This window comes from Caloenas nicobarica, chromosome Z (assembly GCF_036013445.1).
Source record: "Caloenas nicobarica isolate bCalNic1 chromosome Z, bCalNic1.hap1, whole genome shotgun sequence".
Taxonomy (NCBI): domain Eukaryota; kingdom Metazoa; phylum Chordata; class Aves; order Columbiformes; family Columbidae; genus Caloenas; species Caloenas nicobarica.
Window position 1 is genome coordinate 49,099,758 of NC_088284.1, and position 20,598 is coordinate 49,120,355.

The following is a 20,598-nucleotide window of genomic DNA, read 5'->3' on the forward strand; positions in this document are numbered from 1 at the left end:
CTCCTGCTCACCTTGTGTGCCAAGTTCACCTATCTGCCTACAGCACGTAAAACCCCTGCTCCATTAAGACACTAACTCCCTGTGGCCTTTCTTGCTGTTCTCTGACCTACCATTCCTGTTTCCACCAGCTCACCTTTTAGACCTTCCCAAGTGGGACCCCAGTGCCATTGTCTTGTCATATTCTTCTTCCATTACATATTTCTTGAAATACACACAGGGACAGAGCTTGTACCTCTGACTACCTTCTACAGCACACACATGCTCGTTTATGCTGTGGTTATGCTTTTGTCCACACCTAGGCTTTCCATGCTATTTGGAGAAGGATGTATTGTCCAGGAGCTTTTACAGCTGAGGATGCTGGAGAGGCAAGAAAGCTGCCAGTCGCTGCCTCACGTAGAGGCACGTATCCTGTAGCCCTAGACAAATCTTTTCCTGCAGGCAAAGTATTATAGCAAACTGTGCTGCTTCATGACACTTTCCCGTGACTTGTACAACACAGTTTTTGGGAAGCTGTTAGAAGTAGACTGAAATGATATTATATTTGAAAGGGCTAGTTATTGAAATTTTAATTCAAGACTTTCCAGCTTCCAAACTTGAACAGAACTTGAGTACAGAGGATGTGAGATTTTTGAAGAATGTGGTTGTAAAATACCTGAACATGTTGCAACTTGCGAAACTTTTAGTATTAATTTTCTATGCTATTGCTGAATGTCAGTGTGTTAGTATTTTTTAATTAAAGACATATCGTTTACCTTATTTGAGATTCTATTTGATTATCACTAGGGCTGAAATATGTTACAACATTTGACATTTCAGAATTTTTAGCCAAATTGCATTAGTGATCCCATTACAAATGTTAATGAGTTTAGGGCTTTGCTCTTTAAGTTATAGATGGAATTAGGACAAATATTTCTGAAGTCTCGACTCAAGTGTTGCAGTGTCGCTTGCTGGAATGTGATATAAATACTTGTGAAATTTAGATTTTACACTGGAATGACTCTTTGTGCTTATATTTTCCAGTTGTTTTTGGTTCAGTTAGAGTATGTAAGACAGCTTTTTGTCCTCATCAGTTAGAATTTTAACATACATAGAATGGGGAGAACAAATATGGTCTGAGTTGAAGTTGTTTTTTCCGAGGTTGGAAACTGGTAGCTAGCTGATAAATCAGAAAAGCTTTCCCTTCTTTTGCTCTCTTTAAATAAAGCAGGGCTGAGCAGATGAAATCTACTAATTTAAGAAGTGCAGGCAAGATTTTTAAGTGGTGCTTAGAGATAAAAAAGGTGCAGATATGGGATTTTGAGAAGTGTTTGGATGCTTTTTAAAAATACTGCCTAGTACACTTCTATATGATTTTACACTTAAATACTTCTTGATCAATGGAATCCACCAGAATTGTGCATGGTATACTCACCGTGGATTCTTGTTTTGCATAAGAAACTATTATAGAGTAATAAACATCTAAGTCAACTTGTCTACCTTGGTTTATCTGTGTACTTAAGTGAGACAAGCTTAAAAACTTAGCCCTCTTTTATGATTGCTCCATTTTTCAGTGCATACTTCAGATTTTTTTTTTTTAGTTGTGAAAAAGTACATTTGGATAGATCATTTGTGTAAGTGTGGATACTTAAAGAAATAAATGCATTACCAGAAGTACTTTTTACACAGATGTAGTGAATCTTTCTAACTCAGACAAAATTACTAATATGAGTGTAAAGACAAGATTTATTTGTAAGTAACCACTTAAATGTGTTTCTACCAAACACAGAGGATTAATATTTTTTAAAAACTAAAAAATAGAAGATAAAATAGATAAAAATAATTTTAAAGGTAAGATTTCCTGTGTACTGACAAACTGTAGTTAAACCATGATCTCATCACCCTGTTTTGTATGGTTTAGAAAGAAATATGATGTTCTCTCTCAGCAGTTTTAAATAATGATGGCATCATATATTTTTGCTATCGCTCTTAAAATACAAGAACCTTTCAATATGAGCTACTTACATGCAAATCTCCACTTTAGTGTACACTATGAGATTAGTATGTTTCTGGGAATTTACAGGTATTTTGAAGCTATCTTTCATATATGTATGTATCTTTATCTCACTAGAAGACTTTTTTTTTTGTTTTTATTATATATGACTTTCAGATAATTTTCTCTTATACATTAAGAATTATGTTACAGGCAGCTTCCAGGGGTTTAAATCTTGTTGAATGCACACGATAGGAAAGATTTGCCTTAAACAGTTTTTGCTAGAAGATTCTTGGGCTGGGATGGGGAAGGGAGAAGGATTAAATTCTCAGCAGGAAATCAAGAAGTCTATTTTTCAATTTCTGTTTTGTGACTTTGAGCAGGTACTTAATCTATCTGTAGTTTGGTAAAAATTTAGGAAAACTTCCAAATCTTACTGCAGTATTAAAAACCCTAAGAATTTGTTTTAGGGGTGCTCAGGTATTAATAATACAATAGTAATGGCATATTAGAACAAAACTGACTCAAATGAGAATTCAAGGAATGTCTTTTTGATGCATCACTGCAATATGTAGTTTTTTTCTGTAAGCATTTTATGCTTCTCCTGTTGCAGTTCTTGCTTCATCTTTTTTTCTTGTTTAAGAAATAGAACAGCTGTGTGGGTGTCATTGCTATTTACCTCTTTTTTTTTTTTTTTCCCCTGGAGAGGCAGAAGTGGTAGTTTTATGGTTTGATATGACACTGCTAAGAAGAATGGACTTGTATGAATTGTCTTCAAGGATCACCCCTTCGCAGGAAAAAAATATTAAAAGCGCTGTAATGTTAATTGGCACTTCCTTCTGAATACACTAATATTGGTGGTGGAGCAGCAGTCTTTGGGCTCTGATGCGGAGAAGAAGAATACAAGTGTAATCAAAAAGTGTCATTGGTGTTGACAAGAACATGCTTCTGAAAAGAATGTTATTTCCTAACTGAAGAATAGTTTGGGATGACTGTATCTGTGATTTATTCAAACGTCAGATTTACAGTGTGTGTTAGAGTTTAAAATGAAAGCCAGGTCAAGTGTTGTTTTGTTGCTTTGCTTTCGCCTAATTTACTTGCATTGAACATGTGGAGTATTTGAATTTGGTGTAACCCTCCTGAAGAATAAGTTGTGACTGTAGAAGAAAAGTGCTACTGTCAGAGACACTACTTAAATGTTGTCCCATTTGCTTAACAGAACCTAAACAGAATCCTTTGCAAGTGCTGAATTAGTACTCTTGCAGGAGGTCGTAGATGAATACCTCCAACCATGGGGATGAACAGGTGGAAATTAAGGCTTACAGAGCAAGGGAGTGAAAGTTATTTGGGCTAACCCAGCTCCTCTCCCCTTTTAGGAAGTATCTTTACATAGCAATTGATTGTACCCTGGGGGCAAGCAAGAGGCTTGTATGCTCTCTTACTTGGACTTAACCATTTTTACTTGCATCTTGAGAGTGGTAGCCGGCGAATGGAGGACTGGTTTCAAATTGGTAGCTGCAGAGGGGGCAGGAGCTCTCTTTATTTGAGATAGAGAGCTCTCTTTTTGTCTTTCATTCTTGGTCCCTGTCCTAGTCCTTTGTCTTTCTCCCCTTGCCCCTGCATTCTCCAAGTAAAAAAAAAAATAGTCTTGATAGTCTTGATTGGTAAGACCTTACCAGGGCTGAAACAGTTTTACAGTACTGTGTACTGGTTTTCAGAACTCAGGGATTATAGTGTGTTCAGGAAGTAATTGTCTAAAAGATTGCTGTAGGTTTGGTAGACTTAGACATTACCAAGATAAACTCTTCAGAATTTTCCCCTTTGATAATCATGCCTGTTAAGCTGACGGGATGTGAAATAAAGACAAACAAATGGTGTTTCCACTGCAACATTCAAACCAGTGCACATGTAGTCAGTCAGTGAGGCAACTGATCTCCAGTTGGACTAAGAGAGCTGTCAATGTGTGATTGGAGTTGTGTACCAAGCATTGAGCACAGTTTTTGTGTATCATGGGAGAAATTTTGTATGATTTTTTTTCTTTTTAAACGGAAGTCCATGTTTCCTATTGGTAGCATTCTTTCCATGTTTGTGACTTCCTTTTACCTGTGTTAAAATTGCTAGTCTTAGCTGTGGGAGCACTTCTTGCTTTAAGAAGTCTCTGAAGGCAAGCTGTCTAAATATGAAAACATATGCTTTACAATTAAATATCTTTACTAATTGAATGTCAGCACTTCAACACAAACATGAAATTTGTGCATACAATTGTGTAGTTATACATTCAGCCTTTGTAAGCAATATTTATATGTGAAGGTGTTTGGGCCATGTTTTCATTCTTAAATGTCATTTCTATTTAACATGGAAATGTTTAATATTGGAAAATGTAAGTAAATTTACTTTCTTTGAAGAGCTTGGCAGTTAAGTGACTACACTAGCATTTTTTGCAGACCTCAATGATGCTTTTCTATAATTTCAAAATAATAATTTACACAGATAATATGTATTTTACTACATTGTAACAATGATACCATTTTTCTTCCCCTCTAGGAATTGTGGTGCTTGGATTAAACAGATCTCATGCCAAGAATGCACTTAACAAAAATCTTTTAAAAATGGTAAGTGAAAAGACTAGTTTTTAGTATAAGGTGAAATATTAGAATTAAGCACTTTAAAAAGTGTTTCGTTATTCCCCTTACTCCTTTTCTTTGTAGATGTCAAAAGCTGTGGATGCTTTGAAATCTGATAAGAAAGTACGAACTGTTATATTCCGGAGTGAAGTCCCAGGGATATTCTGTGCTGGTATGCAAACTTAATTTTCCTGAGAAGCTGGAAATCTGTTATCTCATATTGCACAAAAAAGTGCCCAGATTCCAAGGAAACATGTCTTTTGTATATATTCATCTGAGTAGCAAACAAAACATTTTTATATGATTTTCCTCAGTTGCTAACAAGAACCGAATATTCGTTATATTCTTTCTGTGTCATAAAGTATTCTAAAAAATCTAATAGATTATTCATGCTAATGGAAAATTATTTAATTGAGATTCTAGAAAGTCTTGCATGTACTTCAGAATGAGGACCAAATAATACATCTATAGGCCAGATAAAGAAGCCGTGTAAAAAGATGTATCAAAACCATATTTTAAAAATGTCAACATTAACTTTTAATTAAAGAAGCATACTTAAAATTCATTATGAACATGACTGTTACTTCAGACTGAATGTATTCTCAAATTAAAAAGAAACAAAAATCATGCAGTTCAACCCACAAATCAAGCCATACATGTGTCCTACGAAGTGCTCGGGAAAGCAAAAGCTCTCAACTACCAAACACTGGGAAACAGAATTGGTCAACATGTCAAATTCAGGTGAAGCAACCATGTCTTCTGTGGATATCGATTGAATAGTCTCCTTATTTTCAGATGTCTCATCCAGTTCTTACTTGTTAAACTTTAATTTAAATCCATTTGAAACTGAAAACAGAAGTCAGTCAGCTTCTTCTTTCTAATATACAAACACAACTGTTAGGAAAGAGTAGGCAATCAGTTCTAAAATTTCTCTTTGCTGATCATTTATGCATTCATTAAGCTTACTAGCCACACCTAACATAATTCATCCAGTTTTAAAGCAAAACATTTTTTCCAGTTTTACATATGTAACATACCTAAGTGCTCTTATTAAGTTTGGAATTCTTTTTTTCATCCAGATACAGTTTGTCACTTATAAGACTTCTGGAAAGAATTGTCTTGAAAAAAGGGAGTAATCAATTCAGCATTTAGTAATACATATAAATAAATTAAATATGGGTGTGTTAATCACCATATTTAATTTAAAGATTGTATATTGTTTTAAAACAAGTTTTAAAGATCAATTACTAATATAGTATTCAGGAAAAGTTTAAAAGCTGTGGTTTTTAAATTGATGGAGAATGCAACATCAGAGCAGCACAGGAAAATGGGATGTCCAGTTAGGTGTTATGTACTTCTAATAAAAAGATGGCCCTTAGTTGAGATTTGTTATCAACTGTGGGTTTTTCCTCTTACTTTTTTCCTTTAAAAAATTTTTTTTCATTTAACATTAATTTATCTTACGGTAGTGTTATATAGGGAATGTGAGAGCAGAAATACTGATTTTGTGGCAGAGGATCTCAGGTGTGCTATTGATATTGTGTTTATGTGATCCGAGTACTTCCCCAGTACTCTCTGTTGGCTGACTTTCCAGAGCTGTTTTGGTATTAAGATTTAATGTGGGCATTGTTGCCTGTTTGTCTGGCTTAAAAAAAGGCAATTTAGAGTATATATGCATGGCTGGCTGTAGACAAGATGCAAGGGTGTTTATGTGTGGAGATTAGGGAGGGAAATTATACCTGAAAAGAGGAGTGTGAAATACTAGGGTTGGATAGCTATATCCAGATCTTAAACCAGGGAGTAGAGATAGGGGTGGACCAAGTGTCTGTATTAAAAAAAAAAAAAAAAAAAAAAGTGACAGGTAAAAGAAGGGTCCTAAGAAAGGACACTCGTATAGCTGAACCAGTGAAATAAAGTTATGTTCCGACAGTGTTAACTGAAATTCAGGGTGAAGCAGAAGACTTGAGGTAGAGTTTGTCAATTAAAGTAGGCAGAAAGAGCTCAGTGTCTGGATGGGTAGCTTCTCTAGATGATTTTAAGGGGTATCTGTAAGGAGAATGAAACTAGAAGCAGCATAGTGGGACAGGGACAAAACAGGTAATGGCTTAGGGAAATAGGATGAAGGGAGGACTGTATTGGATGTAACAAGGCATTTTCTAGAGAGGACTTAAGAAATTCAGAAGAACAGAAGAAACGTGTTTTCAAACTCGAAGGACAATGTGTCGTTTCAAGAACACTTTGTCAAAAAAATCATCTTGTGAAATATTGTCACATTTTCTTGTGCATTATAGTGCAATGCAATTAGGCTAAACTTTGAATGTTTGTTTTATTTTTTTGTATTTCCTCAATTAGGCCTTCTTGCTTGCATGCGTGGGAATGTATGTTTTTAAAAGTACATTTTTTGTGATGATTTTTTGGACCACCATCTGACATTTTACAGACCACAGATTGAGAAACTTTGTCCTAGAATGTAATTCCCTTTTATGTGTGGAACGAAATCCAAGATCCTTAAATCTTGCAGTTCCTCAGCTATCAACAAAAATCTGTGAAAGCCACAAGCCAAATGTCTTGTTTCCTTCTAAGGGCTAGTCTGCGAAACATGACATCCAACTGTTTTTCATAAAATGACAGCGTGAGTGATTAAAAGATTTAAACTCTGTTGATGGCTGATGTAGATTTGAGTATGATTCCGAATTATGGAATTTTTACATGGTGAAATGAGAGAAGGAAAAAATAAAGGAATTATATAAAATAGTACAGAGATGTGCCAGCAATTGTATCCTTTCATTTCTGCATAAAGTTTCACTTTGAATCTTTTAGTATGGTTTTCTTTGTATATTCTTTCTTATCCTTGATAAGATGGGTGCAGAGAGTTCTCATTGATGCTCTAGTGCTGATCAAAAGAGATACCTAGAAATTAGAGAAGAGCCTGGCTTAAGGATGCGTTATGTCTTTGAGACCTTCTTGTGCTTCCATCTGAAGTGCTCTGGCTCTGAGTCACTTCTTGACCCCTTTCTTTCTCTGTTTAAAACCTGGCCTTTCTGGAGTGAACATGTATGACCAGTCCTGGCACATGCAAGCCTATGCTGTGTGCCTGCCTGGTACTGCAGCCAAGGCAGGTGAGTCTCTGCAGGAGTCTTTATTTCCTGGCAGTGTTCCATCCTCGAGGAAGGCACAGTCTGTGCATGGGATAAAGCAGGTGTCTCATGGGTAAAAAGTCTCATCAAGTAATTAAGAGCTATGCTGTGTTCACTCAAGGGGCTAAATTACATTTACATAGGCAGTGAATAACTTTGTTTTTCATTACTAATGTAATTTTAACATAGGTATATTAATTATATTTCTCAGGCAGTTTTGTGAGCAGATTTTCAGAATTCCTCATCTTCAAAAAATTTCTGGAAGTGTTTGTGCATGGTACTGTTGGGAGATGTGGTACTGTGAGAAAGGGAGGAAGGACTGTCTGCAAGTTGTTGCAAAACCTTATTTTGGAGTGGCAGTGTATTCTGGAGACAATCTTACAGGCTTCTTCTGATCCTAACTACACAAAGTCTGAAAGAAGATACAAATAAAATACATTCCCCAAGAACTACTTCTTTGGTTTTCAGATAATGTTCAATAATATTTGTGGTCCAAAGAGTTGAATAACCTAATATTGCACTTTAAAGCTTTCGTTATTCATTTGCCTAAGGGTTTGAATAAAAGGCAAAATAACATTTATAGAACTTCTGGTTATTACAGAGTTTTGCATTTGGAAATGTTTTCACAAGCTGAAGCCCGCTGTGTGATTCCAAGTTGGTTTTTTTTTTTCTTTCTCTCTGTCCCACTATTATCTGTGTCTTTTGTGGTATTTGAAATCAGGTGATATTCTTTTTAAACAGTGTAGTTTGTTGATGGTTACAGTAATTAAAGAAACAGACTCCTTTTGTATTATTTTCTTTCCCATTTTCCACCTGCTGTTCCTTTTACTCTTGTTTCCCTTACAACTGTCACGTTCCTCCAGCCATTTTCTCATGTCCTGTCAAGAAGGCACTTGTATGTTTTTTAAAAAAAATACTCCTCATGTGTTTGTCTCAGGCAGTAACTTACTGGCCCCATAGTCCTTTGATTCAGCTAACAGCTTATACTACTAGTAAACCCCCATGCTACTGTTTTACAGTTCAGAGTAATTACAGTTTTATTTTCCTTCCTCTGGAGCCTAGCCAACCAGGACAGTTGCTTAGCCCTGACTGTCTCAATCCAATCAGAGATTGTTTCTTTCCTGAAAGTCCACATGAGTTGTCTCCCTGCATCCATCCACCCTCTGTTGATATGCAGAAAAATTCTGCCATTTCATATGGGAGGGGAATTAAATGCTGTGATTCCCTAGAGGAACAAACCACTTCTGGATTTTATTGGTGAATATGTTTAGAGTATGATTGTTAAGAGCAGGGTTTTCAGCGTTGCTTCGCCAAAGTGAACTACACTAGTTGAAATAGAGGTTGTGAGATTGTGGAGTTACTTGCTTTGTATATGCGTGCACATGAAAAAAAGAAAGAGAGCTTTGGGGCTATTTTTACTTGACAGATTTGAAAAAATGTTCTTTGGAAATCTTATTTCGGAAATCTCTGTCATATCAGAATATGGATAGTTAACTTATTTTTTGTTGTCACTAACTTTCAAGACAATTTGAAAAATGTGGGTATTGGTGCTTTTCAACTAAAAGTCACTGCAGCTTGGCCAATAAAGCCCCCTCTTGGAAAAGCAGAAGTAATCTTTCTGCCAGCAAAAATCCATCGTCTGGGTCTGTGGTGCGAGTAAAGCCAACACAAATGCTTTTCGTGTTGGCATAACTTGTCTACATCAGAATTTTGTTTCCAGCACAGCTGAATTGGTTGTATGGTGTGTGGTTCCCGGCTGCCATTTCCAGCTGGTGTAGTTTTTCTGGCAGAATTTTATGAAGTAGACAAGCCTGCTGGAGCAGATACTTGAAGACTTCTTTGTTTAGAAGGTTTTGATGTGGAGGAGGAGAGGGGTCCCATAATAGCTCTCAAATACTTGACCTACTCCTATTTTTGTAGAACTAGCAAGAGTAGTAGGGAAGTATTACTGTGGGTGTAGTCTCCTTTTTCTCTCCAGTTGCTGTTAGGCAAGGAGAGAGGGTGTATTTTCTCGGAGCATATTTTGATCCTCTAGATTTCAGCTCCTGCACAGGAACGGAGAAGAGAGTTCATGTATTACTACGCTGTTCTCTTCTGAGGATTCAGATCACACGTGGCAATATTTCAGTGTCTTCTGGATATTTTTGTTGCTGTACATACATTCCATTCTCCAAAATAGATGCCTTCAGAGGTAGACTGTATCTAGGTTCTTTCCCCTGTTTTTCATTCTGGACTGTCACAAAGCTTCAGATTCAAACTGATGCTAGCTTCTCGTAGACTACTAGGCTCAATGACAGCTGCATTTCCCCTGGAGCAACATGAGCTATGTGAAATCCATCAGGCTGGTCAGCCATGTGACGGCTAGATCTAGTAAGTGTGTGCATGGTAACCTGTTGAGCTTGAACTCTACAGCTTATATTTGTCTGACATCAGTTATTTTACTTCTTAATTTTGTTTCTGGTATTGTTTTTCTGAAAGAACTAATAAGCTGTCATGATTCTGTAGAGCACGTGTTGAACAACTGAGCCAATAAAATGTGCAGTTAGGATTGTGGTTTGGCCCTCTAGTCTATACAGAAAAAAATTCCCAATAAGAAAAACTGGTTTAAATGTCTTTCTTTTCGAGGTACCTCAGTCAAATTAACTCCAAATGCTCCTCTACTTTCTGCCTTCAAGAGGCATACTGAATTTCAGAAGAAACTGGAATGACTGTGGATTTTCAAGAGTTAGAAAAGTCCATCTTAAACAAAAGTTTGTTCTCAGCCTTAAGTACAGCAGAGCTGCTGTGTTCCTAATTGATCACTTACATGATTCTACATGGACTGTAGTTCAGATGAATTCAGAGTGCTATTTGATGCATGTTATTCTGCCCATATTTACATTAATCTTGTGACTAATTGTAGAACAAGGTATTTGGAAATTGGCAAATAAAAATTGCTTGTAGTTAATGTACTACATGGTGGCACGCTTAGTTTATGCTGCAAAAACAGATAAATATACATATACCTTTTAGGTGCAGGAAAAATACAAATGAGAGGTTTCCAGAAAGTTTTTCAATAAGAATGTAGGAATAGAACCATGTTTATTTTCTGTATCTCAAAAAGAGTGATCCATTTCTTTTGAGGAGGCAGGCACAAAGAATGAGGTAGGAAGTTGAGTGGGACTGTCCACAACAGTGCAATCTTTAAATGAGTTCTAATCAGCTATGAAACTTTGAGATCACTGGTCTGCCTTCTCATTGGTGATTATAGTGCCTCACTTCAGAAAATTATAGTAAAGGGTTTTTTTAAAATATACAAGGTGTTTCAAAAAGGTGGACCCAATTTGAAATGACTATATCTCTGCAACTACAAACTATCAGTTATCATCTTGATGTTGTCCACACAGCAGGTGGAGGGAACATAGAGCATTTGTAGAAAAATCTACTAAAACTTCGTAACTCATTAAACCTTTCGTAAATTTTTGTGTAATTATAACATACTGGGTCCATCTTTTTGAAACACCCTGTATATTCACCTTCCTATAAAGTTGTTCTGTGACTGGGAATAGAGTTTTTAAAGCAGTATATTGAGTTTACATGGCAAGGTTTTGGTAGCAGGGGGGTAGCCTCTGCAAGAGGAGACCAGGAGCTGTTCCTGTGTTTGACACAGTGAGCTCCAGCCAGCTCCAAAATGTCCTCGTGGCTGGCTGCCCAAAGCTGAGCCTGTCAGTGATGCTGCTGGCACCGTTGTGGTAACATATTTAAGAAATGGTAAAAAACCCATGCAGCAGCTGTGAGAGGAGTACGAAAAAATGTGAGTGAAACAGCCCTGCAGACACTGAGGTCAGTAAGAAGGAAGAGGAGGAGGTGCTCCGAGTGCCAAAGCAGGAGTTCCCTTGCAGCCCCTGGAGAAGACCATGGCAAAGCAGGTTAACCCCCTGCAGCTCATGGAGAACCGCTCCGGAGCAGGTATCCACACTTTAGCTCAAGGAGAACCCCGTGCTGGAGCAGGCAGACGTGCCCTGAAGGAAGATGCAGCCCACAAAGAGCCTTTTCAGGAGCAGCTTCCTAGCAAGAGCCTGTGGAGAGCAGCCTGTGCAGGAGCAGGTTTTCTGGCAGTTGTGGCCTGTGGAGGACCCACACTGGAGCAGTCTTTTTCTGAACAACTGAACCCCACGGAAAGAACCCATGCTGAAGCAGTTCTTGAAGAGCTGTCACCCGTGGGAAAGACGTTTGAGAAGTTAATGAAGGACTGTCTGCTGTGGAAGGGACCTTATGTTGGAGCAGGGGAAAAGTGTGAGGAGGGAGGAGTGGCAGGGATGATGTGCTGTGGCCTTACTGCAACCACCAATCGCCGTCCCCCCTGCACTGCAAAGCAGTGGAGAGAGAAGAGTTAGTAATGAAGCTGAGCCAGTAACGAGGGGAGGGTGGGGGGAGATGGTTTTAGTTTTGTTTTTGTTTCTCACTATCTAACTCTATAGTTAATAGGCAATAAATAAAATTTATCTTTCCTAAGTTGAATCTCTTTTGCCCATGACGGTTACTAGTGAGTGATTTCCTTGCCCTTATCTCAATCTGAGCACTTCTAATTGTATTTTCTCCCCCATCTGACCGAGGCGAAGACATGAGAGAGCAGCTTGGTGGGCACTTGGCAGCCAGCCAGAGTTTTAACCCACCACATCTAGATTAACCAAAAAAAGACTGAGGTAAGACCTGTATTCTTGAGGTCCTATGAAATTGATGATGAACCTGTCGTATAAAGCCTCAGAGGAACTTGTGTAAAAAATGGGCTAAATAAAAATAGTCAGGAAGCTCTCTCTGCAGTTGACTGAGTAGTGAGTGACCAGTGCTGTGTAATGAGTACAGTACCATAGCTAAAGTGGATTAACTTCAACAGAAGAGACTAAATCTGTAGCTGCTTTCTTATTTCTTCCATCCTGTACTTGAGATGCAAGATTCTTTTTATCAGGCTTGTGTAGGATATCTGTTTAGATGTCATTCTCCTCCTACATTGTGTGCTCTAAACACTTGTCCATGAAATACTGTGCGTCTCTCTCTAGTTTTTAAGTTCTCTAATTATGGCTTTAGTTTTGTTACTCCTTTAGTGCTAGCAGCGATTTATAGAAAACATTATATTCGTATCTAAAAGAAACTATAGTCTTCCTCTGATTGAAGACTATTTGAATTGAAGGTACTTTCAACCACAGTGTACTTTTCTCCTGTATCAAAGTTTATCTTAGGCTCTAGTGGAAGTAGAGACAACTTTAGTCATAGCTAATATTGCTACAGCATAAAACTTAAAAAAAAGTTTCTGGCAATTGGTTGTATTCAGCTGGGATGCTAGCTGTGGATATTGCTATGCCATTTTTCTTCCTTTTTTGGTCTTGAATGAGCTGTAGACCACAGCTTACTGTGATTTGTGAGCACAAAGCTGATGAATAACAAAAGATCAGGCTATTAGTGAAAGATAAACTATGAAAGCCAGCTAGAGAACTATCTTTTTAGGAGTATCTTCTGATGTAATTTTGAGATTTGCCTTTTAAAACTGATGAAACAGACCACCTGACTGTTCCTTCTCTTGTGTGGTTTGTGACATCTGATTCAAAAATGGAAATGTAAAAAGTTAATTTATCCCAATAATATAAGCATTCTTCTTTCTCCTTCCCTATTAGAATTGAAACCATCTTAGACTTGAGATCCATGCTATTACTTAAGATACACCCAAAAACCCAAATCTGTCTGAATTTTTCCTCTAGTTATGTGGTGATAATGCCAAGCAAAATCAATATTTTCGTGGACAGTGACTTAATAAGCATGATCAAGCTAGTGCTTTCTATTGTAAGACTAAGGCTGGACTCTGTAGTACAATCACATGGAACTGCAAACCAACACCTACTTCAGTTATTTGAAGTATGCGGTTATTTTATGTGATGGATATCTGTCTTTAGAACTAATTTTGAGCAACAGAGGACTATACTATACTTGGTGTCATTCAGCTGGCTTATGTGCGCTGGAAAGTATAAAAGTAGAATTAAAGTGTGTCTTTGGATATTGGAGAACATAGTGAGGTTGTGGTAAGTTTTGATTGTTGCTAAAGAATTTTTTAAATTATGTATTTAAGTAGTTCAATGAATTGTCTTAGGCTTTTAACCTTTAGAACAAATGTACGCAATGAATTTGATATTTTCTGTTTTTTTTTTTTGTGAAAACAACCTAAAAATACTAAAAATGCTAAATTCTAGGTAAAAGATATATTTCTGAGAGAGTGGAATTTTTTTAGTGCTTCAGTTTAGCCAGAGTTGGGTGACAGGAGACAGGAATGACTTTCCCAAAAACCTTAAAAAGATTATCGCAAAAGCATGGGAAATATTGATCAAAATGAATGCCTAAAATTATTAAAATGAAATATTAGGTACAAAATAATTTGTTACTATGTTCTGGAGTAGTAGTCACAAAGCATAAATATACTGGTGGAAGGAGATTCTGTGTATTCTGTCAGAGTTATTTTCCAGGATATACTCTCTTTGAGTAGCTGTACAGAAAACCTAGGGAGACAAATATCTGAGGGATACACTTGGTCATTTTGAGTTCCCTTCCTACATCTAATTTACACTAAGTTGAGTAAAAATTTTGGAAGTGCTGCTTGCTTTTTTTTAATTGAAAATAAAAGGTTTGAGCCTAGCTTTAGAACTAAGAATTTTATAACCAAATGACTGAATGCCATTTCATAAATGAGAATAAATATGGCCATAAAGCTTGCAAACAAGCAAATTAAATAAGATCCTGAACAGCGGGAGAACTTCTGCACTTTTGTGAGATGTTTGAAACTGACACAATACTCAAGGCCTTTTAGATGGTTAAAGAAATGATACAGAAGTGTCCTGAGTAGAATTTTTTAGTGACTTGGTGTGCAAATGTGACGTAAGCAGGAGCTGTGGAGAAGCGTCTTCAAGTGTGTCCCAGAACTTAAGTGAAAGCAACATCTTGTCAAGATGATTATAAAGCAGTGAAAGGCACCTCACTTGAGTACCTTGAGTAGTTAAACATGTATGCAGACCATACTTAAAGTGATATAAAGAATTCTGAAATAGTGAAGTCTTTTCTGGAGTGGATTTTACCAGAATAGAGTAAATTAAAACGGAAAAAATACCAGATGAATGCAGAACATTTTATTTTGGGAAAACTATGCTCTGCAGTGGATGTCCTTAGGTAGTTGGACAACTTGTTTTCCCAGGTTCTCTTATAAAGAACCTCTGCTTTCTGAGTATAAAATACATCCACATTTATATTTCACTATCTAGAGAGTAATCAGAAATAGTTTTGCTCTGTATTTGTCATCTTTTTAAAATAAACTTCTCTAAGGTTTGATCCACAGGTGTCTGGTGATGTAACTGGCTTATTGGAGCATGTATAGATTGGAAAGGCAAACTATATTATGTATCTACTGCAACTGCAATGAACTTAATTCTGGTTTTAAAAATTTATTCTCTAGCATTTCTACCAGGTTTATACAAACCTACTTTTTCTGTGTTGCTTGTGTAGATGACTTCCTGCACTTCATATGCTTGTTACAGTTGGATTTGACTTTTGGAGTCCTTGTGGCACTGCTTAGGAGTTGTGCTGAGCTTAGCATACAGCTGCTTACTGAAATTCATCACACCTTTTTTTTTTTTTCCTTTTTTATCTTGTATTGTCAAAGCTTATAATTAGATGACTATTGGTGTACATGGCACCATGTAAGAATTTTTGTAATGACCCGTGTGTGCAAATGAGATGCACAGGTGAACTTGGCTGTAGTAAAAAAGACTTGACTGGAAACTTGCACAACCATCACCAGACCAGTTCTGATGTTTCTGTGTGTGTCAAAGTCTGAGGATTGCAAGATTCAGTGCTGCTGAAATCTTTGATTTGTTAGAGTAGACCAGTGGAGAGGATGCTGTGTCTGAATAGTCTTTGTTTCCATGCAAGCGAGCAAAGTCTTGGTATGCTCGAGATCCTCCTGTCAGGAAAATCCTTAATATGGTATAATTTGCCATTTTATAAGGTAGCTATAGGCTGGGTACATTCCTGCAGGTGAATGAGAGTTAGATAACTATTGAATTAATATCTAACGCTACAGGTGTCTTTAGGTTCTTTGAAGTCACAGGACAGTTCACGTGAATCCTCTGATATTCTTGTATGTATCATCTTTCTATATCTCTCTGTTGGTATTTTGATTGTTTTACCTGTGGCTGACGTATGCGCAAACAAATGCTTTGAGTAGTAGTGGTCTTATCTGATAAACTGGTACTGGGCATGGCTGGGATGCAGCTAATTTTCTTTATAGCAGCCCTTATGGTGCTGTGTTTTAGACTGGTAACCAAAACAGTGTTGATACCAGTGTTTTAGCTGCCATTGAACAGTGCTTGCCCAGCATCAAGGCCCCCTCTGCTTCTCAGTCTGCCAGAGAGTCAGCTGAGGGTGGGCAAGAGGCTGGAAGGGGACAACAACTGACACAGCTGACTTGAATTGAGCAAGACAACATTCCACAACATATGACATCGTGCTCAGCAGTAAAACTAGAGAGTTGTTTTTCCAAGCAGACCTTGCTCAGGACTGGCAAGGCATTGATCTGCTGGTGGATGTTTGCTTTTGCATTGTTTTTTTTTTTCCCTCCCTCTACTTACTAAACTGCCTTTATCTCACTCAACCCATGAGGTGGTTTTTTTCCCCTCTTGCTTTCCCTCTTCTCCATCCTGCTGGTGGGGAGTGAGCAAGCATCTGGGCGGGGGCTTAGCTGCCAGCCAGCGTCAAACCCTGTACAAAACTATAGTCTTGTATGACAACATGCCAACAGCAATGAAATCTGGAGACATTAGCTAGGGTAGCTCCAAAAATGTCCTGTATGGTAATGAATACCTACATTACTATAAAGTTACCATACTCCTTTTTAACTTTGCTAGTGGGATGCTTGAAGTGACTTTAAGCCTGTTCCAACAGGTGTTTCAGCCCTGGAGGGTTATTCTTTTTTCCCATTCTATTTTCAGAGTGCAGTGGTGAACTCTAACCAAGAAGTCAGTATTTAGGGAGGTGCTCTTCAGCTATTTTTAATCCAAAAATATCTTCAGTGCTATTGAGGTACAAACCCAGGTTTTGGAAAAAGATTCTTTCTGTACTTCTAGCTCTTCTTGGTTGGCAGCTTGCACAGACTTTGAGAAATGCCTTATGGGGATTGTTATTCTCACTGCTTTACTTAAGGACAGTTGCAGTTTTTACTGGAGTATGGAATTGCAGTTTGAGATATATTTCTAAATTACAGAGCGTTGTTTGGCTGTCTTCATAGACCTGCATCAGTAATGTGCTTTTGCTTTACGTTTTTCATTTCAAATCTTCGGATGGTCAAAAAGTTTTCTACGTAAGAGTGAAAACATTTCTTTTTTTTTTTGGCTCTCTTGAAAGCTGGGTTAGTATCCTAACCTGCATTAAGAGAATTCAGGAACTTCATCTGTTTTTCAAAGATGCTTGTACATCTCTGTAGTAAATATATTTTAGATTTCCAAGACAGCTTTGCGTATTTTGAAATGGAATTTTATTTATTGCACAGAAAACACAGAGGACTTTATTAGACAGAAGTCTGTCTTTTAGTAGTATCAAGTTGTTCTTAGTTTGATGGTAACAGGTCAGTAGGGGTGTTGAACAATTTGGTTGACTCCAGCATGGTACCAGACCCATTTTAACATGATTAGGATGGAGGGTGGCTATTTTAGTTCCAGTAATTCTCACTCTTAATCATCTGCAAATCCTGGTTACAAGAAAGCAATCAAATCTTTATTATGTGTAAATTCCATATCTGTCATAGACTCTCGTACATCTTCTCAAAAGCTGCAAACTTCATTGCAGGTGTTGGCTAGCTCTTTTGCTGCTGTTTCAGGGCATGTACATGAATCCATTTTTTGTGAGAAGTTATGCTCACTCATCTATGCTCCATATAAAATGATTGAAACCTGTGTTAAAGTGTCTAAAACCAAGTGAAGAATACTTACCAGAAAGACACAGATTACTGATTACCTCTGTTGATACTAAATTGATAAGGGTAACTTTTGGCTAAGCCTCTGCTACCCAGGACACCACTGTTAAATGTGTTTGTGCTTAGATGAGGAACTTAACTATTTTTAGCTGAACATCTGACTTTCCACTATGATGTCTAAGCTCTAGATATCTTCCTTAAGTCAAGTAGACACCTCCATTTGAAATACCCATGTCCTGTCTGTTGGTATTTGACATCTTGGTTTGTGAAGTCTACTGGTTTTCTTCACATTTCTCTGAGGCAGGTTGTCACAGTACACTGTATGAGCTAATTAACCCTTTACCCTGGTGTACTAAGTGCCTATGGCACCTGGTTTCTTTACTGGTGAGGGAACTGAGCCTGCTTTGCCATTTATATCCTTAGCTGAGAAAACCTGCTTGCAAAAATAATCTGATCTCATGTGCTTGGTGGTAACGTAGGCTGGAAATAGAATACATGGGCGCAACACAGGACAAAAATAGTCATTGCATGGTAAAGAGTTATTTTCCACTTGCCCTTGAAAACAATAAAATGATCATGTATCAGAGGTATTTAAACAGATCTGAATCTCTGACATTTTTATCTTAAGACAATTTGCAAGAGTTAGTTTCATATCTGCTTCCATCTATAAAGGGCGTAAAATAACACACAATGCAACTATGTATATGTGTGCTAATTGCCACAAATATGAAGAAAAACTTCCAATAATTAAAAAAAATTACTTTATCATCTCTTTTCTTTGCCTGCTGCTTACAGTGGTTTCTTATGACAGAGTTGGTCTTCTGTTCACAGCTGTAATATGTTCATGCAGTGACACTGGAAAAGGTTGAGACCTGGCCGTAGTGAAAATGGTTTGAATCTTGTATGTAGTTCATTTTTTTCTATGCAGTCAGTGGACATTTGTTCTGTACCTTTCACAGTGTTTTCCTTTGTAAAAGTAACATAGGAAATATGAAAATGAAGAAATTCTGAAATTTCTCTTATGTTCATTTTTGCCTTATAAAATTTTTACTTTTTTCCTATTTAAGTACTGATCTTGTATGTTTTAATAAATAGAAATATAAGTGCGCTTCTGTTCATATAGATCAGGCAACTCTTTTATTACCCTACACCAAAAGAAATTTAAAAGTTAAGTAAAAGAAATGCTGCGACTCCTGCCTGTTTTACACAAATTACAGTCCCTAAAAAGCTACTTAATGATGAAAAGGTGCAGATGTGAAGTTGTCTACAATGTCTCTCTCAGTATTTTCCAACTTCATGTCAGTAGTTTATGTTAATAGTGAAGCAGCAGAGTTTTGTAAGATATAAGAAATTTAGGCCTAAAATAGTCTCTTGTTGATTTTAAGATTTCTTTGTAGATTTCATGTCACCAGCTGGAACTTACTGACTGTGTGTGGATGGACACGGTTTTTAAGTGATTGAGCTCTGGGATCAAATACCACCAATCTGTATAATTTATTAAGCCCCTCCAGATGGTAGGTAATATTCCAGTGTTGGATCTCATTTTCTTTGCTTTCTTTCTCTGAAGTAATTTGCTGACAAGTCTGTTGGATTTTTTTTTTTAATAGAAGAGATCAAATGTCTCTGAACTATTTTAAAATAGTCCTTAGAAAAAGGAATTGAGTGTTCAACATCAGTGCTAAAAATATATTCAATTGATGGGAAATTTTGCTATTTGCAGGCATTTTCATTTATTTTTCTGAGTCAGTTTGAAGCCTTTGGGGACACTGGGAGTACGAGGAAGTATTGCTTGTGAGCTGCTTAACTTGGTGCTTATGAGAAATAGAATTGCAGCTGCTGGTTTTCTGTCTGACTTTTGTGTGAACAAAGCATAATTAAAGAGATGTTCCTGCTCATGGCTCAAATGCTTACTAGCCCTTACTTTCACACAGTACTGTGTGGAATGGCAAGACTGTGGCCTTGAGTGCTGGCCCAGTATTAATATGAGCCAGCGAAGTTTGTGCAGGAATGCCAGCGATTTTAATGCTGCCTTTTTTTTTTTTTTTTTGGGATCAAGATGTAAGCTTTCTTAATAAAGTTAAAGTGACCAAAGCTGAACTCCATCTCTTTCGCTGAGAAGGCTTTTCTTCTGGTTGAGTTTTCCCACAAAAGTTCTTATTCTTCTTACCAGCTATAGCTTGAAAAGGCTTATGGTCAAACTCACTAGTCACCTCATCTGATCTTTCTAAGGCCATTATTCCAAATCTTTCCTCAGGTTTGTTTCTGGTTTGCTGTATGCAGAGACTGATCATCTTGTAGTTGGGAGGCTACAAGTCATGATTATTGCTACAGATACTCTCCACAAAGAATGTCCAGCGGCAGACTACGAAGGTGATTGGGATGAGAGGGGATCTTATCAATGCTTATAAATATCTCAAGGGTGGATGTCAAGAGGATGGGACCAGACTCTTTTCAGTGGTGCCCAACGACAGGATGAGGGGCAACAGGCACAAACTGAAGCACAGGAGGTTCTGTCTGAATATGAGGAGAAAATTCTTTGCTTTGAGAGTGCCAGAGCACTGGAACAGGCTGCTCAGAGAGGTTGTGGAGTCTCCTTCTCTGGAGACATTCAAGACCCACCTGGACACATTCCTGTGCGATCTGCTCTGGGTGAACCTGCTTTAGCAGGTGAGTTGGACTAGATGATCTCCAGAGGTCTCTTCTGACCCCAACCATTCTGTGATTCTGTGATATTCTACATGTATTAGTTACCTGCTTCTTTAAATGTTCCACTAAAGGTATTACTTGCTTCCTAGCTGCACAGAATCAAGTGACATTGAATCTTGGCCTGCTGGAAGCTTCCACCTCATATAACAGTACGACTAATATTGATAACTGTAAAAA

The 20,598-nt window shown here is 37.5% G+C and overlaps 1 protein-coding gene across 3 annotated transcripts in view; it reads left to right on the forward strand.

The window, feature by feature from the left end:
• AUH (AU RNA binding methylglutaconyl-CoA hydratase) overlaps window positions 1-20,598 on the forward strand; it is a 105,189-nt gene that overhangs the window by 2,348 nt on the left and 82,243 nt on the right. For all 3 annotated transcript variants that reach the window (XR_010607802.1, XR_010607801.1, XM_065655797.1), the window contains exons 2-3: window positions 4,514-4,581; window positions 4,678-4,765. Coding sequence is in view for 1 of the 3 variants with exons in the window: in XM_065655797.1 (XP_065511869.1) it covers window positions 4,514-4,581; window positions 4,678-4,765 (156 nt within the window). In the remaining 2 variants the exon portion in view is untranslated. The remainder of the gene's footprint in view (window positions 1-4,513; window positions 4,582-4,677; window positions 4,766-20,598) is intronic.